The sequence below is a fragment of the Leguminivora glycinivorella genome, chromosome 24 (genome assembly GCF_023078275.1).
Source record: "Leguminivora glycinivorella isolate SPB_JAAS2020 chromosome 24, LegGlyc_1.1, whole genome shotgun sequence".
In the NCBI taxonomy this organism is placed as follows: Eukaryota; Metazoa; Arthropoda; class Insecta; order Lepidoptera; family Tortricidae; genus Leguminivora; species Leguminivora glycinivorella.
In genome coordinates, this window is record NC_062994.1 from 713505 (window position 1) to 732087 (window position 18583).

Genomic DNA, 18583 nt, shown 5'->3' on the forward strand with positions numbered 1-18583 from the left:
CCACTTGGAGACGTAATTGAACAGATCGGGTTGATAGCAGCCCTGTGTTTCGCTTTCTTCAAGCCTGGAAAATGCCACACAGAACTATCAGATATACACCATGGCATTCACAAAGTTTAATAATTTTTAAGAAAAAAAAACCGCCTTCCTTTGGGGTTCTGGTGATAAATACTTTCAAATGTTGGATTATGTTATCAATTCGTCTGTATATTTTTTAATGTTTGTTATTCGATATCTCCGTCATTTCTGAACCAATTTTGAAATCTGGATGATTCTGAAGTACTTACAGATGAGAATGATTATCAGAACGGAACTCTAACCAGGGGCGGCTCACTCTTCATCAGCAGTTCCACTGCACCAAATGTCACTGTTCTGGACGTAAGTGCATGCTGTTCTTATAAAAATACCAAGGTCACTATAAGTGTGCCGTTCAGATTTGAGGAGTTCCGTTCTGACCATCATCAGCAATTCCACTGCACCAGATATCACTGTTCTGGACGTAAGTGCATGCTGTTCTTATAAAAATACCAAAGTCACTATAAGTGTGCCGTTCAGATTTGAGGAGTTCCATGCTGACCATCATCAGGAGTTCCACTGCACCAAATGTCACTGTTCCGTACGTAAATGCATGCTGTTCCTTTAAAAACACAAAAATCACCATATGTATGCCTTTCAGATTTGAGGAGTTCCCTCGATTTCTCCAGGATCCCATCATCAGAACTGGGTTCTGAGAAAAATGGGACCAATCTGTATGCATATACATTCAATCAAAAAAAAATTTTCAAAATCGGTCCAGTAACGACGGAGATATCGAGGAACAAACATTAAAAAAAAAAAAAAAAAAAAAAACATACAGACGACTTGATAACCCCTTCCTTTGAGATTTGGAAGGCGGTTAAAAATAGAAGCTGACTGCATGCCGACTAATTGCCGTCGATTTGCAGCTCGGCTGAATCGACCTTAAAAACTGAGCCTTTTACAGACATATATATATATATGGTTTATTTTAAGCGTTTAGATGTACAACTTTCGGGCGGAGCCATGAGTCGCTGCGGTGGGTACTCCACTCCTCATCTCTTCTACTTCTTACTATCGTGTCAGTAGATAACCCGGCAACCTTCAAATCAAGAGTGAACAGGCATCTTCTGGGCGAGCTCACTCCATCGTATGCCATGTCTTTGCCTTTGGCTAGTCTGTGGCAAAGAGTAAGCCCATTTATAATTTAAAAAAAAGAAGGAAGGAGATCGGACATGGCGGAAGATTAGTATTGAATACAACTATTGCGCGTTTTTGAACCCACACACTTGTAGATGGACGCACCTATTGCGGAATACACGCGCATCATTTCCATGTGTGTGTGCATGCGACCGACCAGGCGAGTCGTGTCATCACGCACGCACACAACGACAATTGTATCACATCACAGTATAATAAAGAGTTCTATCGTAGAGTATGGCCACTCAAGCTCCCCGCCGCCAGCCGCAAATCCGCTCTCGATTACCGCACAGTTACCGCCTGTCAAAAACGCGACCAGTCGACCTGTCATATCTCACTCATACAAGTACGGTACGCGTTCACCTACACGAGCTTAAAATGTGTGCTAATAGATACGCGCTTCTTTCATAGATTTGATCGCCAGTGTCCGAGGTCGAGTCTTAGCTCGTGTAGGTGAACACGTACCATGCTTGTATGAGGGAGATATGACAGGTCGACTGGTCGCGTTTTTGACAGGCGGTAACTGTGAGGTAACCGAGAGCGGTTGGGCGGCACGCGGCGGGGAGCGGGAGTGGCCATACTGTACGATATGCTCAATGAGCTAACAACTGCAGCTTGTACGCTCTCTAGAATTTATATACTCTAAGATTAATGCGATGGCAGGTAATAAATAAGTAAAAAACTCACATGGCCCGAAATATTTTTAGTCAAATACTGTGTTCAAAACTGCACACAATGGAATTTCAAAATGAAGGCAATCTCCAAATGATTACATACAAAATTTTGAATTTTACGACATCACTAATGGCGACAATTTCACATAATTTGACAGAATATTACTTTCTTTCAATTAATGTGAAAAATCTATGGTTAAAGCAGTTACTACTAAAAGGAATAACCAAGACTTTTCTATAGGTACTTCTCGATATCTTTGGCTTTAACAGTCTTCTGTCAAACGTTGTCAATCTGTCAAAAAATATCAACAAACCATGTTTTCGATCCGTAATTTATCATATTTTTAACATGTACAAAAAACTCAAAACATTACGAAACCGAAATCAAGTTGCAAGATCAATGATGTGTTATATGTGGCTACTACTTTAGGTATTGTACATTAATTTACCTACTTGTATATAGTACGTTTTTCAGTATAAATAATATCGTTTGCATTCAACAGCCCAGTTTATTATATGTTATTATTTTATTTATTACTTATTTGATCCACTAGCAGCTCTTAGAGCAAAGTTTAATAGGTCTCAATACTCTCAATAGTGTTCAACATCATATCGGCGATGAATGGCTTCGTATGCAGCAAAGGGTTAATAGTTATTTGTTATACAAGGGGGCAAAGTTGTATTTTAACGCCGAGTGTGAAATTGAAAAACGAGCAAGTGAAAGGATTCTATAGTTGAACCACGAGCGAAGCGAGTGGTTCAAGAATAGAATCCTGAACTTGCGAGTTTTTTAACACACGAGAAGTAAAATACATTTGCACCCGAGTGTAACACAAAACTTTTCCCCTCACTATAGCGAGGAAACTACAACGCAAAAAATGCGTTTATCACTGCTTCCAGTAGTTCCACAGGTGGTAAATACTACTACTTACTAGATTCACCTACTTTTATCAATTTTAAAACAGTTAATTTGACTTTATTCAGGGTCAAATTACTTTACCCACTAGTGGATAAAATGAGTTTTTACCCGCTGTTATTAAAGGACAAAACACGTGTTTCCGAGCTAGTGAGGGGAAAAAGAAGATGAATGGATGAATGCCTGTTCATGGCGATGGTACTGGGTTCGAATCTCAGAATAGGCTAGTATCCTACACTTAAAATAAAATATTCTATGCAGTGCACAAAATAAAGCACCATATAATTAAAAGAAAAATATGGATAGTAGTTATGATTAAACATAATTTTTATTTAATAAATTGAAATTCAAATTAAAAGTAAATGAATTGACCGTGACGTTACTCCTCAGTATTTCATAGTAATTCCATAGTAGCAAATCGTTTTGACAGCTCTTAAAAAGAAGCTGATTTGACTAGTAGGAAACTAGCCTATTCGAGTAACTTTGGGCCTATTTGTCAGTCAAAAGTCAAAACTACTGCGCCCTGACTGCGCCAGTTAGCTCATACTGTTTTTAGTAGTAGTAGCGACATATTGCAGATCGTAAGAACATATAAATAAGGTTTCAAAGACACTGCTGTCGTGAGACGAAGTAGGTACGCAAACGCATGTTAGTTGTAAGTTGCATTGTGGTTTGTGGTAAACAACTTAATTAAGGTAAAATATGTTTGAGAGCGCACTATTCGCCAACAAACTGGTTCCAGTTTGGCGAAAAGAAAAAAATGTAATATAGTCATAAGTTTTTTTGAAATAAATAAATAATAATAATAATAATCGTTTTACCGCGTTCTGCTGATGAATATGGGTAGTAACTCTTCTAGGAAACGTATGCCGCGGTATGTCTGTGTTTATGCGAACACATGTAAGCGGATAAGAATGAACGAGAATGAATCTTTCTTATCCGCTTACATGTGTTGCGTACGGACACGGCGCGCACACATACCACGCGGCGTACGTTTTTGTTAGAAGAGTTACTACAGTGCTTATACTGTGGTTATGTGGTAGTACTATAATTTATTCTCTTACCTTATAGATATAATGCTAGTTGTTTCATTCGCTTTTGTGTCGTCGTGTGAAACTGATTCAAGATCTAAGACGTTAAAAATAGTGCAATGTGGAGCTGAAGAATGGACAAACCTTACGTACTATGTATGGTATGAAACGTACAATTTTGTCATTGCATGCGCACTACTAGTACAAACTGTTACCTACATAAACTTGCTATCATGATAGTTGCTTTTTAACTACACTGAGACTTTAGCGCGTGCCGTGGAGACGGGAGCTAGTCGTTGTGAAATTCACGTTCGTTTTCACATTATCCGATCCGATATCGGATGTGGGAAAGATGTCAAAGGCAAAATGTGGCGGCTTAAATGTATAGTATATCGGACCTACATCCGATATCGGATCGGATAATGTGAAAACGCACTAAGAGCGCAGGCCAAACGATTACCTCAGATGGTCCATCAGACTGTAACCATAATATAATAAAGAGTATTATCGTACAGTACAGTATAGCCACTCTCTGCTTCCCACTGAAAGCGCCGCCCACCCGCTCTCGGTTACTTCAATCAATCAATCAATCAATCAATTATTTATTCGTGTGATAACTACAAAATACACAAGTAAGAAAACAGAAACAGCAAATAAAAGAAATTAAACATATAAGTTACCACGAAATGGTCCCGACTCAGCATAAAATGCTAACCCGAGGGTCAGCGCTGGTCTTCCGTCGGGACCATTTTGTTGGTCACGAACGCAGCTGTACGACGCGGACCTGTGACACAGTGAACGCAGCGCAAAGATAAAAACTTCACAGTTACCGCCTGTCGAGAACGCGACCAGTCGATCTTATCTTACTCATACAAGCATGGTACAGTCAAGTGCAAAAATACGTGTCGAAATAATCGTCTCATAAATATGGTACTATGCTCTTATTACACCGGACTAAGATGCTAAGGACATATTTTTGAGTAAGATGTATACACCCATATTATTACACTTGACTGTACGCGTTCGTCTACACGAGCTTAGACTGTGTGTATAGGAACGTGTTTATTTCATGTGTTTGACCGTCGTTGTCCGAGGTGCTATAAATATATACTTATACAGATTGTTATATTTCAGAAAAGCAAAGTGGCCAAGCGTAAGGCCGCTAACTCGTGTCCAGCGTGCCGGTGCGCGGATAAGGGATGGAGCTACAAACTGTATAAGGAGCTGTTTGCCTTTGGGAAGGTAACGCTAACATAACTCTCTTTATGTGGGGTATACAGGGGGCCGATTTTTTAATCTCACTGTCACTGAAATACCGGTTGAAAACGGTGAATTGCCTACTATTTTCAGTGACAATTTTCTGAATTCGAACGCCGTGAGATTCAAAAATCGGCCCCCAGGTACAATAACGTCTATCTCAAAAGGTATAGGCGGAGCTCATGAAACTACTCAAGGTTCAGTGCCACTCTTGGCAAATAAGGGGTTGAAAGAAATCCAAACTGTGACATTGCAGTAACAGGTTGCCAGCCTCTCGCCTACGCCACAATTAATCCCATATCCCAGTCGACTTCTACAACACCCACGGGAAGAAAGGGGGTGATGAAATTCTTAACCAGTCACTGTGATAGTATGTATGTAACTTAATTTTTGGAAGGGAGACCTTTAAGGGTGCGCGCCCACGGGGGCAACAGTTGCTCGGCGACTTTCGTATTTATATGAAAAGTTGCGTCGCCTCGTGTGCGCACTTTCATACTAGGCCCATAGATTTAGAATTATTAAAGCTCTTTGGATGGAAGTAACTAAACGCAAACGTGACAGCCACTTGACAGATTGTTTTTAAGGTTATATTACGAAGTTCCACTTCTTGCGCGCGGAGGGACTGCACGCACTATTTTTTTGCTTCCAGATTTGCAAACCGCATTTATGTGTTAAGCTGAGAGAGAGGTTGGATCAACACCGGATCACCTGTCCTGCTTTCAAGAGCTACAATGGGCAGAGCGTAAGTTTTTCAACGAAAATATATTTAATAGGGAACTTGCCTGTCCTTGAAATAAAAAAAAATAGTGCGTGGAGTTCCTCTACGTGGAAGCAGTGAAAGTTCGTAATGTAGACATGAAAGGAGGAAGGGTTATTTCAAGATTTGTGTTGGCAACACTGAGCTTTAAACGTTTTATCTAGGCACGCCACAGACAGTCTTAAAAAAGATTTGTATGCCACCTGTCAGTTCAAACTGACAGAATTTTCAGATTGATATGACAGATTGCATACAAATCTTTTTTAAGATTATGAATTTTTCAGACTGTCTGTGGCGTGCCTTAGAAGTTTCACTTCAATAAAATATTTCATATTATAGCATGCACGAAATGAAGCATCAGATACGATCCGATAATCATGGCCAATAGTTATAGACAGTCAACGAAATCATGGCATAAAAAAGGCGGCGAAAAATGAAGGTACAGTCAACCAATCTGAATCCTAGGCAACTGTAGAACCCTTTCGCAGAAAAAGTCAAACTGACTTCTATCTTATACCTTTAAACGAGCAGTTCTTGCATATTTATTTATTCATATATATATATATATATACATACCGTGTTTCCGGTATCACTCAAAACCTCAGACACCCCAACTGATTTTTATTTTTTTAAACGTATCTAGAATATTCATTTTTTAATTTGATGATTATTATTTTTTTAAATTGAATATTTAATTTTCTGTGCAGCTCTACTCGACTTTTAACTCTACACTCAATAAAATAATTCCATCGTAAACCTTAAAACTGATTAATTGTGTATGTTACTGCAACGACATAAGGTTTACCAATAGACAGCTATGTCACTGTAAAGCACGTTAAACTGTGTCACAGTACCTAAAAACTGAAATAAATGTCAAAAAACACAAATTAAGATATTTCCTATGAAATAATTTAATTTGGTCTTACAGTACCTAAACTTCAAATTGGACAGGTGACGCAGTAAGCAAATTTAAACCCAAAATTCAAAATGACAAGGTTGTAATTAGGTAAGAGTTCAATTTGTTATGACTTATGATAAACTTTAAAATTAAAGTGACGCACAACGTCAAACTCGTAGCGGAAAAAATAATCGTCCAAGTAACCAGCCAGTATTAATACCCCTAAATACTGAAAAAGGTATACAACCTCTAGCAATGATATGCACAATGTTGTATTACGAATTTGTAGAATGGGCACGTAAACAATAACTAATTATACAAATTAAAACAAAAAAATATTACCCCCATCAAGATATAGCTCAATCGATTCTACTCTCGGTTCTGAACAAACGGTTTTCAGGTTTTTAGTGTTAAGTGAAACACGGTGTAATAGTGACGATCTCGGAAACCGCTCTAACGATTTCGCTGAAATTTGTTATGTGGGGGTTTTCGGGGGTGAAAAATCGATCTAGCGTAGCCTTAGATCCCGGAAAACGCGAATTTTCGAGTTTTCATGCGTTTTTCTTTCGCGTTAGTAAACGTAAAAATATGGTCGTTAATTTCGCCGACCGCGCGTCGGCTCCGCGTAGCTCAGTCATACGAGGTCGGTCTAACGTTCGCAGACATATCGCAGGTGTCAGGGGTTTGAATCCCGGCCAGAAATTAAGTTTTTTTTTATTTATCTGATTTTTTTTATCTAAAGACGTGATATCAAAAATCAAAAATCAAAATAATTTATTCAGCAAATAGGCCACAGGGGCACTTTTACACGTCACATGTACATAGGTATTTAAAAAAATATTTAAAATTGAGTTGAAATTACAATTGATACTATTATATACTAATTCTAAGTTCTAACTAAAGTTAACTCTATACAATTAATTAGAGATGTAGAAGGTCTCTAAATGTCGAATTACAACCAAGAACTACACTAAATTTTAATATAAAAAGTACAAATACAAAAAAAAAAGTCTAAAATTACTTTAGAGGTGCAAATGACTCTAAATGTCACAACTAAAAATAAAATGTATATCTACTTAATCTAATTCTCCTTAGAGATGTATATGGTCTCCATGAGTCAAAATCATATATTTAAAATATTCACTAAAAGAAAGGAAACAAACGACAACCGAACAAAGTGTCCTAATTTAATAAAAATTAGAATTAAAGTTACTAAGTTATAACAGCCCCAGTAAGCTTAAACAGACCGGTCTTCACAGACGGCACCCGTTCACGAGTATGACGCGTATCTCAGCCATCGCCTCCCTCAACCTTTATTCGGGAAGGTGGCGACCCGATCAACGACGCCACCGCAGCAAAGACTTTTAAGTGTGCATGACATGTTCAAGCTGCCAGGCTAAATTAAATATTCAAATAATAAACAGGCTAAATTAAATATTAAAATAGAACCGAGCAAAGCGGTCACCCAGATATTAGCAAATAAAGCACGGTGTCAATACGACGTGGTACTAGAGTGGCCTAGGGTTCTAATTGGTTGACTGTACCTAACGAGCTTCACCGGTCAATTGTGTCCGTAATAACGTTCTCACCTCAGTCCTATTGCAAGAAACCGGTCTTCAAACTTAGGGGTGTCAATATAGATGTCCTTGAGTTACTTCCTTGGATGCTAACGGATTTATTTTATTTTCAGGCACCGGCCATCACATCTGGAGGTAAGTTATTACCAAAGAGTAGGTATTAGAGAGTTATTGGCAAAGTAAAGTGTGTAATCACAGTGCATAGACTGCCATCTCTCGACACAAGCTTCAAACTTTTCAACCTTAGTTTTGACAATTTGGCCCATATTGTTAGCTTGATATGTGCTAAAATGTCAAATATTAATATTCGCGCCATCTAGCCGAGCGTTCCCCAAAGGTGTAACGTCATCTAGGCCACCGTACTGCAGAAGGAATTGAACACAGAGTACTGATTAATACTATTGTAATGTTAGCTAAAAATTGTTGAGCATCTGGCAACAATATTTAAAGGTAATATAATAAATAATATAAATACTTAATACACATTGAAAACATCCATGACTCAGGAACAAATATCTGTGCTCATCACTCAAATAAATGCCCTTACCAGGACTGCGGCTTAGCAGGCCCGATAGGCCAGACCGGACCTATTTTTTACTTATGTATTTCTTTCAGGTCACACTGTTGACCGAGCATCGTCTACTTCAAAGAAGAAATCAATAGGAATATCCACTCCCCACAAGCATAAAGAGAAGCCCAAACTCACCTCAGTACAAACCAGTTACACAGAAGAAGATTTTATTCCCTTTAAACTTGCCACTGAAATATGCTCAGCCCAAACTGACTTGACTTTTTTTCCAATCAACGCTAATAATGAAGCTAATCAAACAGAGACAGAAGACAAACATGATAAAACACCAGTGAAACTCACTGATACATACGATGTGAAAACTAACGATCTGAAACAATATGAAACTCGTGAAAAACGACCAAGACGAATAGGTGATAGTAACAAAGAAAGAATGGTTGAACCTGGTGAAGATGTAAGTAAACCTGTAAAAGATAATGAAGATCAACAAAGAAGTGAATATGATGAACGAAACAGTGATTCAGTTTTGAATCAAAATTACGAAGTTACACGCAAATTCTTTACGATGAAACGTACTCATGAGAAAAAATCAAGAGGACAGGAATATAGAACTAAACTTAAAGCAGTAATTCATGAATTCTTCCGTGATATACCAGTGTTTCCAAATACGAGTGAAGATATTAAGCAAAAACGATTGTACATTATTGAGCAATTTGTAGATAAAGTTGCTAGTCTTTTTATCTTTATAAATGATGAAGATTACTATGATAGAGTGGAACGTAAAATTAAAGAATGTTTACAAGTTCTACCCATGTGGGAACCAAAAAGTAATCAGTATAAACTAGAATATAACATCTATGTAGAAGACAGATTGTTCACATTAATAAAGACTTTTAATAAAAAAATGCATAACTTTAAAATTAAAGAGAGAGAGAATATGGAAAAACAAGTAACTCATTTTGCAAAAAAATATCTCAAAAATTCTAATGAAAAGGGCATCGCAAGGACAAATCTAATAACGAAACTAAATCCAATACAAGATTCTGGGATTCACGAAACACGTGTCATGAGAGAAGAAATTATCAATATCCTAGAAGAAATATCACCTCACTTACAACTGTCACGTGATAAAGATGTCGATTCTTTAGCTAGTGAATTAACAAAAATTCTACGTGACTCAGAAGAAAACATTAAATTGAGCGATGAATACAAGCATACAAGAGATAATGCTTCAAATGATTATCAGTTAGAAGAAAACGCGGAAGACGAAGTCATCAGCGAAATCACTAATATTTTGTTCGCCTATGACGATTTAGGTTTGCTTAGCAACAAACATAAAGTTGTTAAAGAAATACGGCAAATCCTCCAATCATCGGGAGAATTTTCTGATTCTGAATCATCTAGTTTTGCCAAAACTCTGATTGAGCATGTCAGAGGTTGTTATGACGAAGATCTTTATACAAAAAAGGAGTACACAGTCACTCCAGCTCATATGTGGTATTAACATCAGAGCAAGATCTATCAGAAAAGAGTGATCCTCCTTTTCACTCAACACCTAAAAACTATGTACAAAAAAAGAAGTTCCAACACTTAACAAAGCAGAAAAAGTTTTCATTGGCAAAGTATCAGCAATCATCAGAACCTGGCTTGATACTACTGACGCGTCTTTCGAGACAATGGAAGAGCAGTCGCTTAAAGAAACTGTGGTTGATGATATGACAAATGACATTCATAGTATCGTAAAACAAATTGTCCAATTACAAGTACCTGGTGGTCCGAGAATAACTGATACAGCATTGAATAAGATAATACTTAGAGGAATAAAGAGATATGACCTATTTACACGAGCTATGACCGAAGAGTCACCTGAAGTTAAAGATCTTTGCAGACGTCTAAAAGCTTTAGATACTGATGATCTATTGGACAAATCTAAATTCTTAGAACCGCAGCAAGGGAACAGACAAGCGATGGAGAATATAAAATTCAGAAATGTTAATGACATAAGAAATGATCCACGTCCCATTTACCGACCTAACACATTAGATGTACTTGAAGATAATATATCTATTTGGGTGAACGAACAACCCTCTGACATATATGAGCCGCTTGACAGACCAACTAAAGAGAAACTAATACGAGAAGTTGCTACCAAAATACAAGAAAAAATGATGAGCAAAAGTGCTGATGATGAAATAAAAAATGAATTAACGGAATGGCTAAATAAAATAGTGAAGCCACAATTAAAAAGAAACGTTGATGGCTTAGCAGAAAATCTCAAAGATAAGATTGTGAACTTACCTCACGATGAAACATTGAACAGAGTTCATCAGAAAAGGGTTGATAAAGAAAATGAAGAAATTGAAGAAGAAGATAAACTATATGGATTTATAGAGAAACAGATAAGTCAATATAATATAGATGATGATGTTGTAAATGGTGTTTTAAAATTAATGTTATTAAGAGAGTTGTACAAATTGACTCCTGGAACGAGGGACGACTTATACAATAATAAGATTAGTGGCGTCATCGGTACAGATGAATTTCGCAAGGAACTAGAAATAGCCAGGGAAGTACATGACTGGCTGAAGAACATACCATTTTACTATCCTTTGCTCAAACCTGGGCCTGAAACTATAGAATTCGTTCACATTCTTGCAAGAAATATTGCTAACCTAGAATTTGAAAGACTTCAGAATCCAAATAAAATGAATTACAATTCTTTGTTATATACTCTGATAGCAACATATATGCTGCAGAAAGAGGCGGCTATAACTGACGATGAAGACAAACTGAAAATAGATTATTACGCAAATCAGCTGTATGCGCGTATTATAAATTTACGGAAAGATGAGGAAAACACAGATGAACTATGTAAAATAATCACAGAGCATATGAAGAAGTATGATACATTATTAGCAAAGGATTATCTCAAGAAAATTCTGTGGCGTCGTCGGCTAGCTGATAACGTTAAAAAATTGTTGCTCGCAGAACCTACAGCTTCCAGAGTTGATGTAGAGAAGGCACTAGCAATGACACCATTACCACAAGATGATTCTGTGTTCAAATATAAAATGGAAATTAAATACAATATAACTATTCATGACTGGCTACACGCTCTCCCATTAACACCACCTAAAGATAACGAAGAAGAACATAGAAGAAAGGATAAGATTCAAGAACTGTTACAAAAAGTAATAGAAGCAGATGAAAGGAAAGCTGAAAATCCTGACGACACACAAGTTGATGATGACTTAGATAATTACATAGCTTCTTGGCTATCCGAGTTGCAGTTTGAGGAAGACGCTGACGTAAACATCCCTACGATGGTTTCGCAGTTGAGGAGTGGGTTGGAATATATCAAATGGTCGGAACTACAGCCGAAGCGAACTTCGTTAGCCTCGGAGGATGGAGTTAGCAGGTCAATGTATGTTTATATGTAAGTTATCGTAAGGAAATGTAGGATATAGTTTCAAAGTCTGCTTTCTTTCAAGAATTTGATTTTAGGTGAATTAGGTACATACTACATTTGCTTTAAAGTAACTTCTTAAAATCTTATTTCAGAAGCAGACAGCACTCAAAAATTCGCAGCACCAAGCAAAAAGATCCAGGAGAACAAATGGTAGAAGTTATCGAAAACTGGTGTAAACATTTACCAATAAAAGAAGATGATAATGAATCTACGAAAGCTAAAAAGGATAAAATTGCTATAAATATATTCCAAATATTAGGATCCCTTAATGATGATTCTCGGCTTGCTAATGATAATCAAAAGTTTAGTGTAGTGTTAGAGAACGAAATCGACAGTCAGTTAGAGAGTTTATCAGAACATAAAGGTATCATCAAAAACAGAGAAAAGTTAAAATATGACTTAGTTGATAAAATAATGGAAATAAAATCTATGCTTAGAAATAAAACGGCAGGGGATGATTATGTTCAGAGTCTTGAAAATACTATGGACGCTTCTTTACCTAATCCACATTATCGATCTCCTAAGTTGGATCCTGTTTATGAACTATTCAAAAAGCGGATGGTTATGCTTTGGCTCCTAGAAAATTATGACTATGCCATAGACTACCACTCCATGAAATATAAAAAAATGCTTTCGGAGGAAGTAAGATCCCTCTCTGAAGAGGTTCAGAATAAAAACCTTTTCCCTGGCGACAAAGATGAGATGATGAATGATATAATTAGCGCGTTTTATACTGCCACTCCTCCCAATGAAGACGCAATAGTTGACGAGATTGAAAATATAAAACTTAGATGTGAAATAGAAATTTGGGCAAACGAATTACCATTAAAAGAACCTTCAAATTATAACAAAGTACTGGAACGTGATCAGATACTGACTATATTGACAAAATTGTTGTTCGACATTATAAAAAAGGGAGATCGTGACGCAGGCAATCAAATGAGATCGGAAATAAATAAATGGACACAAAAACTGCCTCTGTTACACGGAGAGAAGACCAACGTACCCAAATACACTGAATTACTTATGTGTTTTCTAAATGCTTCTGTGGACTCAAGGAAATGCCAAAGGCAATCCGAACCACAAAACCTGACTGCTGTAGAAGAAACTTTGAAAAACTTAAAATCTGATGACGCAGTTCCGTCTAAAACATACCAGGGAAATACAAGTCAAGTTGCTGGACCGAGCAATCTCAAATCTTGTGGCGGCTGTGGCGGTTGCGGCGCGTCGATGGAACAACTTACATTTTTAATTAATAACGCTATAGTGAACTGGTGCGCTCAGTTGCCGTTGCGGTACGGAGGCTGTGATGAACAAGCTGTAGTGCAAAGAGCGAAGCAGCTAATTTCGCAAAGATTATTCCTATTTATAAGCGAACTGAATTATCACCCGAATACTTTAAACAATGAAGGATTATATGAGCACTATTTGAATCTAGAGTTAGACCGTATTCTTACACAGTTAACAAACGATCGGGCTTACTGGGAAGAACAACGTACAAGAAACGATAGAAAGTACCAGCTCATAAACGCGCTTAAGTCAATAAGACCTTTAATCCAAGAAGTAAGAGATAAAGAACTTTATAAACAAAAGCTAAAACGCACAATATCAAGTTTTAATGATTCGATGCCTCAGCATTCAGCGATACAACTAAGCGAGAATACACAAATGGATATTTTAGATGATTTCATACAATACAATCATCATAATGGAGATTTTGAAAACCAAGAGCTTTGCAAATTGAAGATAAACGATGCGTTAAAAAGTGAATTGAATGAAGATGTAGATCCTTTACTAACAGCCAATCGTTTAATTTGTGAATTATCAAAAGTGGAGTATCCTCAGTCAGGTAATCAGAGAAGATATTCCGAACCTCCTATTTCTAACAATTCGCGACCAGCAGCATTTAGAAGACATTCTTTACCCGCATCACAAAATTACGGTCCAAGATTTGTGAAATCTCAAAATTTTATCCCTCATCAACAGCCGAATTTGGCTGCTCCTGGTCCATCATATCAAAGATCGCCTTTATCCACATCCCTTCCGGCCCAAAGTTGTCCAAGACCGCCTAACTACCGAAGAAGTCTACCTTTAACATCAGAAGATTACCCACCACCTCTCCCTCAAGAACTACCAGTTTTTTACCGTCCCGCTGCTCTTGATATACAAGATTTTCCCATGCCTCCTCCCGAAGTAAGTCTCACAAAACAATCACATTACCGATCTCCAGTGCAAGGCCCGCAAACATTCTACAGACCCCCGGAAATTCAACAGAATCCAGTCCGAGCTGGCCAATCTTATAATGAACAACCTATTCTTGAACAAATGCCATCTGACCAACCAAGAATGAGAACTGCAGCGCGAGCCATGAACGACCCACGGTCTTCGGCGGAATGTCCGGAAGAACAACAACTTACTGGACAAGATTATTGTGAAACGTGTGTTAGAGACCTTGACTGTGCGTACAATATGCCGTATCCTCCGTATATGGATTATATGTATTACAGAGGGTAAGGTTGGTGATTCATGTTTAATAAATGGAGGAAAATGTTTGTGTTTGAATTATTAATAAAATATTTTACTTGAATACGTTATTATAACGTATTCAAGTAAAATTATACGTTACATAAAATATAATATAAGAAAAATATTGCATTATCCGCCCACGATATTGTGCTAAATCATTTTTTTTTGTTATGAGAAGTCAAATCTTCGCGTCTAGATTTTACTTTTGTTTTCTTTTCTACTGACGAAGTGGGTGTGTCTGTATAATTTTGCAGTATTCTTTAGAAAAATTGTTTTAAAATGCAAAAAATACAAACAAAAATACATAAATAAAATGAATATCGTCCCATACTAAATTTAAAGATCGCGGCTTTTTTCTAGTGTCAAGCTTGTTTGACCGTCATATTTTACCAATTTTTAATTCTAGCGTGCAAAACTGCTACTCAAACACGCTGGCTGTATGAAACCATTCCAATGTCACACAACGGAATAAAAAAAAGATACTTTCATGACGCCATGACAGGTCACGTGATGTAAATTTTTGTCGGGCATGCGCGACATCACGAATTTTACAAGTGATTTTGAAACGATGGACTTTTTCGCGGAGAAAATTGTTATAACATACTCTAATACGAACCTAAATTTCGATTACAGTGTATAAATACTCGTGTGTACCAAGTGTTTGTGTTTCAAATTGATTTGTGCAAGGAAGTGTTACTTCTCAAAGGTCAGTTTCTGAAAAAGGTAATGTCTCCTCCAAATGGTATTTTTGCGGTGGATATCTCGACAAATTCTTTGTTTTGCTCGTGAGTCATTTTCTCATTATGTCGCTGTTGGGGATGGGGAGTTATTTACGTATTTACACCGGTTAAATCGCTTTATAACGGTCGCACTGTCGGTTTGCGAATCTCCTGCCGTTTGATTTGACATCTTTTGTCGAGACATCTCCGCATATTTGATTGATGAATTCAAGGTTTTTAAGTAACAGTGACCTTAAAAATAACGCTCTCCTAATTTGAAAATCAAAACTACATGATATTTTTATTTAGGTCATGAGAACTGTGCATAAATTTGCATTTAATTCGTATGGGTGGTATAGTGTCACATACAAGGTTGATTGTAGACGGTCCGCAGTAACAAACGAGTTAATTTTTCTCCATGTAGCTTCAATTGGTCGTTGGTACGATGACATCACTACGGATATCGTGCCTACGTACATTCGGACGTATATGTAAACAATTGCTGTACTTATTAGTATGAATTGAAACAGTAATCGTTCTCATAATTAATGAATCAAATCCGCCCAGGTGTTAGGAAAGTATGGCTTCTGATAATCTTATTAAATAGGAATTATTGATGTAGGCATACTGTCTATGGTTAATCTATGAATTCATAATCCAGCTTGTGAAACCCTTAATGTTTCACTCTACATATCCAAAGAGGCTTATTATATGTGATACAGGTCCTTTCCAATGATTGTCTGTGAAAAACAATAGGATCATGGAAATAAATGTGAAAAGTTCAGATATCTATGCCTTGGTTGGGTAAAATCAGGCCGCAGTTTCACTCGCACTAAATTCAAAAATTGCGGAATGTTCCATACAAACTTCCACCTCCTATTTTAGGGAAGTGGGGGGTCAGAAAGGGACAAAAAGTGGCCTATGTCACTCTCCATCCCTTCTAGTACCTCCACTTAAAAAATCACGTCAATTCGTTGCTCCGTTTTTCCATGAAAGACAGACAAACAAACAGACACACATACTTTAGCATTTATAATATTAGTATGGATAAAATAGGCTTCAAATAACGGTAGGAAGCTTAATAGCAGAATGTAGCAAGTGACTCTCAAAAGGATTAAAAGTAAGGAGCTTTTGAGCTGATTTTCCAACCAAGTTCTGTCCACAATTTTCTCAAAATGATTTGGGTTATTGGCATGTTAGTTCATTTTTTTTATGGGAACCCTATCTAATCCTAAGTGCTTGGTGACCTCTATATCCTGTGGCCCATTTCTCACAAGTTACAAGCAAAAGTCTCTTTTGAACTTGTCATATTAGACAGTGACTTCCGCTTGTAACTTGTAACTTTCAGCTTTGAAAAATGGGCCACTGCTCACCATACTCAGTTTAAGTAATTCAAATTTGGAAATAAATGGCCTTAAGTAAGCATCCATACTAATATTATAAATGGGAAAGTGTGTGTGTCTGTTTGTTTGTCCGTCTTTCACGGCAAAACGGAACGACGTATTGACGTGATTTTTTTAAGTGGAGGTAGTCGAAGGGATGGAGAGTGACATAGGCTACTTTTTGTCTCTTTCTAATGCGAGCAAAGCCGCGGGCAAAAGCTAGTAAAACATATTTATCAATAGTACTTTATTTAAATAATACGACATGTCTTTTCTCAGAGATTCATTGTTCATATGAAAGCCATGGGAAATAAACTAATCTCATGCACATGCTGACAGATTTCATCATTTGGACATTCATAACTGTTTTTAAACTACAAAAAAAAAAAAAATTTGAGGCCTACTGCTGGGCATAAGTAATTTTTATAAGGGTGATTCTAAGTTAAGAGGTACTTTCGACGGCACTGACAAAAAAATATATTTTTTCAAGATAATACTTCATAATAACATATTTATTTTAAAAAACTAAATGTTTTCTACCTGGGCACTCAAAATTATTACAGAAATTCATGTAAATTAGTCACAATCAGCTCTAATGTAGGAAAAATGTCTCTCCCCTGGCCTGTCCCCCAACCGAATTTATTTGTCAACAAGTAATTATGACTTTGTTAAAATTCACTTATTATTTTAATAGCCTTAATTTTACAAACACAAATAACTAAGGAACAGTATTTTATGAGTGGAATTTCTTATATTACTGTATTTAACAACAATTATGAACTCCAAACTTTGTCCTACGTGTTTCGTGTCTCGTCCCCTGGCTTTTTAGTTTTCGTTCAAAAGTCGGTTTAATTTGTTAATCTGTGGAGGTTCTGTCCAGATACAGAGGGTGTTATGTGAAGTTACCGTCAAGAGGCGCGTAAGGCAACTATGCATCCGTTTTGTTGATTATTTCGGCCACGGCACTCGCTGGGTACAGAAATGTTGAGTGAATGCAGTCTTTCCTCTGGTCACTTTTATTTCACAATCATTTGTTTAAATACTAATATATATAACAATATCCACTGTAAATATTGAATATATTGTTACGTTTATTTATGAATTGCGTACGAGAAACACTTTTACAGCTATTTTTGATTTTCATCGAAAATGTATCTTCCCTGGCGTATCAAAAAAGCCAGGGGAGATACTTTTGTACTAGTTTTGATTATTTTTATTTCCGTTTTCTCTTAACCTTTGTTTAGCGTTGTGCCTATTTTTATTTTAGCTTTACGATAGAAGGTTTTCTTTCCAGAAAAACGCAACTATTAAGAAAAAAAGAGGACACATTCACATTCAACTTCATATGAAATTTTCGTGAAGCTGTTTAATACTGATATTAATAGGATAGGTTTTTGTTTACTTGTTGCCTATTGATTGTACATTAAAATTATTTTTGTTTTAATGGATAATATGGAGAAGTGAAAAATAAGACAACTCATTAAGGAATTATCACTTTTCTTGCTGTAAGAATGTTATGAAATGTAAAGTCTGAGTATAAGTAATCAATAATTATAATAAAAACAATAAATAGAGTTAATTCTTAAAAAATAAAACTAAATTTTTCATACAACTGTCTCTTCCCTGGTCACAA

At 36.7% G+C, this 18583-nt stretch overlaps 2 protein-coding genes across 2 annotated transcripts in view; both read left to right on the forward strand.

Annotated features, from left to right (window-relative positions):
• The first annotated feature begins 11019 nt into the window (after positions 1 to 11019).
• Positions 11020 to 14875, forward strand: LOC125238956. The gene is made up of 2 exons (XM_048146456.1): positions 11020 to 12278; positions 12416 to 14875. Exons 1-2 carry the CDS (start codon positions 11020 to 11022, stop codon positions 14835 to 14837), a joined length of 3681 nt encoding a protein of 1226 aa, XP_048002413.1. The 3' UTR covers positions 14838 to 14875.
• Positions 14876 to 15370: 495 nt separating this feature from the next.
• LOC125238719 (CLIP-associating protein) overlaps positions 15371 to 18583 on the forward strand; it is a 106214-nt gene continuing 103001 nt past the window's right edge. Inside the window, exon 1 of the mRNA XM_048146133.1 lies at positions 15371 to 15572. The gene's annotated coding sequence lies outside the window, so the exon portion shown is untranslated. The remainder of the gene's footprint in view (positions 15573 to 18583) is intronic.

Coding starts and splice junctions, on each gene's coding strand:
- LOC125238956 (XM_048146456.1), top strand. CDS start 11,020: ATGATGAGCAAAAGTGCTGATGATGAAATAAAAAATGAATTAACGGAA. Junction 12,279..12,415: donor GATGGAGTTAGCAGGTCAAT/GTATGTTTATAT, acceptor ATCTTATTTCAG/AAGCAGACAGCACTCAAAAA.